This window comes from Myripristis murdjan, chromosome 2 (genome assembly GCF_902150065.1).
Source record: "Myripristis murdjan chromosome 2, fMyrMur1.1, whole genome shotgun sequence".
Taxonomy (NCBI): domain Eukaryota; kingdom Metazoa; phylum Chordata; class Actinopteri; order Holocentriformes; family Holocentridae; genus Myripristis; species Myripristis murdjan.
Genome location: NC_043981.1, coordinates 3,319,890 through 3,328,597, shown reverse-complemented (window position 1 = coordinate 3,328,597; position 8,708 = coordinate 3,319,890). Strand labels below are relative to the sequence as shown.

The following is an 8,708-nucleotide window of genomic DNA, read 5'->3' as shown; positions in this document are numbered from 1 at the left end:
CTTTTGAAATCAGATTTTTCCCTTACTGATATGATACGGTGTTGAATTTTAGTTCAGTAACCTAACATCATAAAATGTAGGTTCAGACATGGAGTGTAGAAAACTGTTGATACCATAAATGGAAGGCTGGGTGTTGCCAATGTGTCAATTCCAGTTTAATTTCAAAAGTAGCTCTGAAAATGTCATTGCTGTGTGTGGAGTCTGTATAGGTGGTGCTCTTTTCTTTGTTCAGCCACGGTGACTAACACTGTTCCTGCTAACTACCCAGTTCCTCCTCTGTTTACTCCAAACAAGCCTAGAAGTTAAAATGTAATCCAGTACAGCAGGTGGCAGTATGCACCTGTATGCCTAAAGCTGGCTGCACCTGATATAACTTCATGGATTTGTATGAGAGTTATGTGTGTTAAGTAATTACGAACCCATCAAACATTCAGAATCGTACAAGGATGCCTGCAGGCCTGTGGTTGGGTGGTGGATGGGTCAATAGAAGACCGGACTTTCAGGTGCGAGACTGGAGTTTGAGTCCCATGTGAAACAAGACCAGAGTTTGTTTCCCTTGATGACAAAGTGTTTCAACCCAAATCATGACCTCTTCCTAACCTTAACCGTGACAATGAAGTGTTTTAATGCAAACCATGACCTCCTCCTAACCTTAACCGTGACAACTAAGTGTGTTAACCCAAACCATGAACTTTTCCTAACCTTAACCTATAGTTTTGGTACATAAACCTAACTAATCTGTGACTGTTGTTAACTATTTTTAAACAGTTAACACGTGAGGTTATCTCAGGGGGTGTGTCATGTTGTAAAGTAGGCGTGTCATGTTGTACTGCAAGTACACAGGTAGACCTACTTGTGGCCATTATACTGGGCCAGCGTCTGTATAAACTGTCTTGCAGCCAGGGGCGCCGCCAGGGATTTTTGGCCTCATGAAAAGAAATCTTTTTGGGCCCTTGTATAGCCGACCAATAGGCAAACCTTTTTATTTCAGGCCTTTCGAGGGCCCCCTCCCCCATTGTGGCCCTGGGTAATCAGTCCCCCCACTTTTCCCCCCACTACGACGCCCCTGCTTGCCGCCAGTGGCTGACTCGGTGAGGTCAGAGGTTTTGCAGCAGCAGAGTCTGGAGCATGCAGAGGTGTCTTGTTACCATCTCTGTTGCTTTGCTGCTCGAGGAGAACTGAAGACTGTTGGACCAGTTGGTGGTAACTATTAACACAGATTACTGCTTTTGAACAAGCAGCCACAACACAACATGTCTTCTCAATTCTCAAGCTAGTGTGGCACACTTTACTGCCCTACTGATATGTGTGGTCACCATGGCAGCTTATCAACATTGCAATTTTATTCTGTACTATCCAAATGACCACAGTAAACAATTTCAACTTAGGGCTGAATCACAACAGTGATATGTCAAAGATAAAGATTTGTAAAATAGACATTTATTCATATGAAAATGTCAGAATCTGGCTGTGTTGAAATGTTTGTGGATAAGCTCAAGAAAGCACTTTGCAGGAATCCAACGCTTCAATGGGTTTCATATCTAATCATGCCCTCGAGTCAACACTGATACAGATGATTGGTATTATGTGATGGCAGCCATCTTGTGTGTACCAGAGGAAATTACTGTGACCCTCCCTGTCTATTGCTGCTCTGTATTTAGAAGCAATCTGATTAACCTTTAAGGGTTTAATCTACAAAACCTGCTCTGTGACGCTGGTAAACAACCTTTGTTGGGGGCCTGGCATGAGTTAGAGTGCTGACAAGAGCTGTATGTATTGTTTGTCTTTCTCTGCACACACCAACACACACACATACACACACACACACAGGTTCTGACTGTGAGGCTTTACCTCTGACATCAGTCCTCTGTGTCCACAAAATATAATATGTGTGTGTGTGTGTGTGTGTGTGTGTGTGTGCGTGCATGCGCGTGTGTATGTTCTCAAGCCTGCTAATGGCCCTTTGTTTGAATCATTCATGAGCTCATTGATTTTGGGGCATATTTGATGTCTTGACCGGAGCTATAATTAGAGCCCTTCAGTCAACAGTCAGCTATTACAAAGGTTTTCAAAGTGGGGTCCAGGGACCTCCCAGGGGTCCTTGAAGGTCTTCCAGGGGGACCTCAGCAAACTAGGAATAATTCGATTTCACTATGACATTTAAACACAAGAAATCTGGTATTTCTGTTTTTGCTCATTTTCAGGTAATTTTTTAAAAATTAATTTATAATTTTTTTTTTTACTTACATGCCCTTAGTTTTTTCTAATATTTTACTCATGTTCCAGTGATTTTTTTTTCTCTTTTTTCTTTTTCTTTTCTTTCTTTTTTTGTAAATTTGTTCATCAACTTCTTCCCCGTGTTTTTGAAAGAAATCAAGTGAACTGGCTCAGGTTTCAAATGGTTAATTTGATAATTAATTAATAGACATCGAAACAAAAATATGCAAAAGTGGTTATTTTAACATTATGTTTTGATTTTACCACTTTGATTTTATTAACAAGTATGACACCTAGACTATTCTATAATTAGCACAAACCAAAATATCTTTTCATATCGGAGTCTTGAGGTTAAATCACTTGTAGAAGGGGTCCAGGGCTTTAATGTGAGTCAACCTGGAGGTCCAAACTCTGAAAAAGAGTCATCAAACTGTGGATTGAAGATTAAAGATTACTTGTGTGGACTGTAATATCACATTGTCAAATAATGGTTGACTAATTTTGTCCATGGTAATAATCACACTGTTCAAGTTACAGCCTGTAAAGTGCAGTAAAGTGATTATTCAAATTAATAATTGTTGTTTCAGGAGCAAAATGATTCAGTGCTAATGTAGTAAGATTCCAAGTAATTCCAAGTAATTGCTTCATGTTATTGCATGCAGCAATTAGTCACATTTATGCAATATGTACATGGCTGGTAGAAAGTACGCACTGCTTTAAATAATGTCACTCTAATCATTGTTATAATGTCAGTGTTATGCTGCTTTCTTGTGGTATTTTTCTAGTTGTGCCTTTGCTGCCATCTGTAGGTTTCTCCGTGCAATTACAAATATGAACAGTGATAAACAGTGGATTGAAAACTCACAACAGCGTCTGCAAATCTATGATGTCATGAATGTGTGGCTATAATATAAAGTATAACTGAATTTTATTTATTATAATACATGAATGTATTTATTAACCTGTTAACCTATAAGATTACTGAGTGATTACTTCATGATATTTTAAAAATGAGTTATAACAAAATGAATTCAGTAAAATCCAATAACATCAAGGGGAAAAAAAACAGATGGAACAACTGACTGGGAAAAAAGAATGAATGAATGCATGAATGAATGAATGAATGAATGAACAGGTATGGATGGAAGTAATAAATGGGTAAAATCTGTATTAAGCTCCTTTAGACACAAGGTGGCGCACAAGGTTTAGTATATCAAGTTTCCACATGTAACTGAATGAGCAAATGAATGACTGAACAAACACGTGAATAAGAATGAGAAAAGGCACGAATAAAATGAGTGTAGTTTTGTAATTGTAAGTAAGATGTATTGGAAACTTATAAGGAAGGCCAAAATGAAAACTGGAGAATGAAGTAGAAAAATTCCAAATAAAAACAAGAAGGTGTGGTTCAAGAGGTGAATGAACAAAGCCTTGCATGAAGTTTATGAGCCCTGAGGACACTTGAACATTAAACTGCAGGAATGAATGAATGAATGAATGAATGAATGAATGAATGAATGGTTCATGAATTTATGTTTTTATATGGCTTGAGGTTGTAACATTGCTTGTGTGTCTGACTGAAAAACCACTGCAGTATTCCTACAATATTCACATAATGGAATTTGCCTTGTCTTGTGTTTTAACAATATATCACTGTAATATTCTTAATATGTTATTACAGAAACTTGCTGTGCATCTGTGAAACTCAGTAGTGAGTTTGTATGCTACTTTACTGCACTTTAAAATAGTTTTATCTCCTGTGGCAGGGCTTTTTCATCTTCTGAACCCCGAAGTTGACATTCATTAAGCCTCGGCCCCCCATAAAAAGTGATTTGGCTATATGGATATTGATATGGAAAGATATTTTGTTTTGTGTTAGCTATGAAATTGTTTAGCTGTGACCCTGTCAAGTAGATTCAAAGTGGTGAGATTAAACTGTAAATTGAGATTAATCTGTAATGAGATAAGATAATCCATTTTCTTGTTTTGTAACAATGTCAGATGAAAAAAATGAAACCTGATAAAACTGGCTTGATTTCTCTCAGAAACATGGCAAAAAGAAAAAAAAAGAAAAAGGAGAAAAATTCAGTTAGCAAACCCGCAAAAAGTATTGAGCCATTAGTGGAAAAAAAAAAAAAAAAAACAGTAAAAAAAGAACTTTACACGAAAATTAACACAAAAAAGGAAAAGGGAAATCATCAGTAAGAAATTAAAATAATTGAAAGAAACCTATATTTATAATTATTAAAATAATATATTCAAACGTCAGACCAGTGATGCTGCTTTGGGGTCAGACTTATTGTGAGGGCTGCATTCAGACGCCTGTCACAAGCATTTAAACTATTCCTCATTTTGCTGAGGACCCCCTGAAAGCCCCTCCAGGACCCCCAGGGGTCCCCGGACCCCACATCAAGCCACGCTAATATTATCACTACAATATTCTTACTGGAATTTTGAGTGTATCATCCTGACCTTCTATAGCTCCATAACACAACAGTATAGGTACTATTAGTTTCGCTGTGGTATTTGTATGCTATTTTGTTTACTTTTTGAAAGAAAAACTATAGAAAAAAAAAACTTTTAAATTCAAATGCCTCAGATTACCATATGTGTGTGGGGGAAAAAGAGAAAAAAAAACATGAAATGCGCCTTTTTCATTGTTGTGAAACAGATAGAGTTACATCCGGATTAAAAATGCTCTATTTGTCTTTTCTCTTTAATGTGAGCCAGATGTTTCTTCCAGCTCGGAGCGGCTGTCACTCAAGCCACCTCTGACCAATCAGCGCGGGCCTAAACTGCCTTAAACCCCTCCTTCCTTCCCTCCCTCCCTGCGGAGTATCCTGCACACTCAGAGTAGAGGAAGAGTGATTCAGATCTCTCTCTCTTTCTCTTTCTCTTCTCCCTCTCCCTCTCTCTCTCCCCCTCTCTCTCTCTCCCTCCAGCTGCACCTCTGTCTTCCTGCTGTCCCTCTCGTAGCGCAGAGCTGCCTGCTCAACCCAGCTCTAGAATGGGGAGCGGGGACTTGCTGAGTCTGTCCTTGCTGTGCTGGTGCTGCAGTGTGCGTGTGGTCACAGCCATCCAGAGAGCTGATATTTTTCCTTATGGGAATCTGAGTGGAGATTTAACTTTGGCAGAGGGCGACGATGAAACCTCCAAGGTCCTGTCCCTGCCCAAGCCCTTCTACTTCTACGACTCCCACTTCAGCCAGCTATATGTGAGTAAAGCCTCATGCCCTGCACTGAGCATCATGCACAAGCGTGCTGCAAGGTCGGAAATAAGGAATCATAAAACTGAGATTCCCTAGTCACAAAACTTTAAGTGAGTTCATTATTTGTAGTATGCATGATTCATAAATAGGCTTATAACTAGGCAAAAGAGGACCTTCCTATGGTAATTAAATTGCTTGGTGTTTTCTAGTATACCTGTTTCTGTTTATTAGTATTTTTTCATCCACTGTTGCAAAACACGCTGCACTGGCTTGTTTGAATGAAGGAAGCGTGAAGCTGTCAGGTAAAACTCCGCAGCTTCTTTCCACAGCGCCAAACGGGCGGATTCCTTACATGTATTAACACATGCATGTGCAGATTGAATGGAGAAAATCATCAGCACGCTGACCTGACCAGATGCGTCTTGGTCGGCTCTTCATGACTGATTTTGTCCATGTGACGCTAAAAATAAGAGTTCATGTTTTTGTTCATGCTGGACGTTTTGAATTGTACATGGAGCGCAAAACCGCAAAACAACAAGTTAATATTGTGTAAAATGCTGTAATTCCTTATAGATTTATTACAGTTAAAATAACTATCGGAATAATGTATGAATATTAATATTAATATATGAAAACTGTAGAGATTTTTCGCAGTAAACTGTCAGCCACATCATTTTACCAAAGAATTGTCTATAGATGTTGAGTTTTGGAGTAATATGGGACATTAGTTCAGATGTGGGTTCTTTTTGGATGCCTTGCAGCCACATGAACCCATGATCCCTCATTAAACCTTCTAGATCATTCACAAGGGGAACTGAGTGATCCTGATGTCTTGTGGCTAGTAAAAGCCAAGGCTCTTGTGTGTTAGGTTTTCCAATATAATTAGGGCTAGTGATGGTAGTTATTAATTGAGGGGTCTTTGGCAGGCTTTAAGGGGGTCCCCAGCAACAATGCTGAATAGTTGCGATTGTTAAGGTAGGTTGCATTCTCACCACTGTTATATATCCCTGGATAGTCTGTCATCAGTGCTTCAGTTCAATGTGGAATCAAAAGGAAAAGGTCTAGGACATATAGAAGAAGTAGAGTCCTTTGAAACCTCGCCAGACTAAAGTGAACTCTTCAAAGCTCAAGAGCACTTTGGTGTAAGCTGCAGATGTCAGGGTGGCCCACCGGGTGAAACTAGTTCATGGTTCCTGCAGGAATGGATGCAACAGAGGGCGTGCCAAAATGACTGGGTGCACTGGAGTCACATGTGGCATCGTGGATCACCTGAAATTTTTAGACGTGGAAGGAAGTAGAGTTACTGGTCACTTCCAGGGGTTTGTTTTTTCATGTTGAAGGAAATGGAGAACTGACTTTTCACCATCGATGGAGATGTTAAGCATGTTCTCAATATAAGAAGAAAACTAAAAATTCTTGCACTTTAGTTCTTAGACGCTGTAGGAAAATTCAGCTCTCGAAATCCTTCAGCATGAAAAATAATCTAACCAGAACCAGCCATTAGGTGTAGTTCCCCTCTCTCTTCAGCCAATTGCAGTTGGAGGCAAAGTTTTTTGTGCGATTTCAAAATTCAGGTGATGCCAACGCTTGTGCGCAACTCTGCTGTGCTCATTTGTTTCAAGCCATGTCCACACTAAGTTGAGTAATTCTGAAAACGCTATTTTGGCCTTCCATCCACACTACACCGCATAAGCGTTTTCACACTGGTTTCCTAAAAGCCTGAGAAAAAACATGAAGTCCCCTATAATGCATGCATGGGTCTGCACAAATTCAGCTCTACAACATGGATTGTGGAAGCTTTTGCTAGATCGCATGACATACTCAGAAAGCCCCGTTTATGCCAGCTTCATGTGGATGGAAGGCTAAAACAAAGAAAAAAAAATTTCAAATTTATCTGGCTTAGTGTGAGCATAGGCTTAGTTTTCCAGTGCATTTCCACATAGAGTGTGCACCAGGCTTCAGAGACTGTCCCGTACCTGCAATGTCCCAGGCTCAGTCCCAGCAGCAACCAGTGTTGTGTCAAAACATCCTTTAGCAACACACTGATCCCTATCTACGTCACTCCTCACTAAGCTGCTGGTGGCATCAAATCATCAGATCAGACATTATTGATGAGGGTTTGACTGTCTCTCTGTCTCTCTAGGTGGCCACCAATGGCATCATATCAGCTCAAGACCTGCCGATGGAGAAGCAGTACGTTGACGATGGCTTGCCAACTGATTTCCCTGTGGTCGCCCCGTTCCTGGCTGACATCGACACCAGCCGAGGCCGAGGACAGATTTACTACCGGCTCACTGAAACGCCCAGCGTGCTCAACAGAGTGGCACAGGTCTGTCTGCCTGTTTGTTAGAAGTAAAGACATTACAATGAATGCTTACAAAAGACACCAACTTTATTTTAAAGTTAAAATGGAGAGCCCAAGATTTCCAAAGACATCAAATATGGTTTGCTGAATTCCAGAGAAATGTGTATAAAATGATGCAGAAGACATGTTGATATTTTCTGCTTGATGTGATGCTGCTGCCATAAAACGATAGCATTTTAGGTTTGAATATTTCACTCAATATAAGTGTGATGTTATTGGATTTCATTGAGTAAAGGGTAAATTTAAGGGGCAAAACAGTTAAAGTGGCTACATCAATTAATTACTACCCTAGTATCAAGAACAAGACAGCTGATAGAAAAATAAGTCTTGAGATAATTTGCATTGCATTGGAACAATCGAGTTATCTGACATCTACCTGTAGATTTGAAAAATACGTTTTAAGAAAATAAGATTTTAAGACTTGATGCCAGATGATATGGAGATTTTTTGCCACGTTGTTCACCGAATCCTTCGATCTTCCATCTTTTTTTCAGTTCGCCTTCCATCAGTTCATTCCATCACACATTCCTTCCTTTATTTACCGATTCGTTCACTCACTCACTCATTCATTCATCCGCTCACCCAGGAAGTACATCGAGGGTTCCCGGACGCGAGGTTCACACCCACGCATGCTGTGGTGGCAACATGGGAGAACGTCGGAGCATATGAAGAGGAAACTCGATCTGCTGGACCAACAAACAAGGTGAGTGAAATGGAAATGAATGAAAATATGAGTTGTGGGAACAAGAAAGAAATGAAAGGGAGAGCATGGAATGGAAGCAGGAATGGGAATGTATGTAGACAGAACTGGAGGGCTGAGTTTTATTTCATGCTCTGCTCGTCTTTTCCTGTTTGTCTGTGCATAATTCAGCGTATCAATCTATGGATGAATGAGTAAATATTTATTTTAGTGCCATG

General features: G+C 39.8%; 1 protein-coding gene across 4 annotated transcripts in view; it reads left to right on the top strand.

Annotated features, from left to right (window-relative positions):
* The first annotated feature begins 5,224 nt into the window (after window positions 1-5,224).
* The window catches only part of nid2a (nidogen 2a (osteonidogen)), a 57,223-nt gene continuing 53,739 nt past the window's right edge, over window positions 5,225-8,708 (top strand). For all 4 annotated transcript variants that reach the window (XM_030075108.1, XM_030075100.1, XM_030075091.1 and 1 more), the window contains exons 1-3: window positions 5,225-5,431; window positions 7,569-7,754; window positions 8,377-8,493. In XM_030075108.1, the coding sequence (XP_029930968.1) occupies window positions 5,225-5,431; window positions 7,569-7,754; window positions 8,377-8,493 (510 nt within the window). The remainder of the gene's footprint in view (window positions 5,432-7,568; window positions 7,755-8,376; window positions 8,494-8,708) is intronic.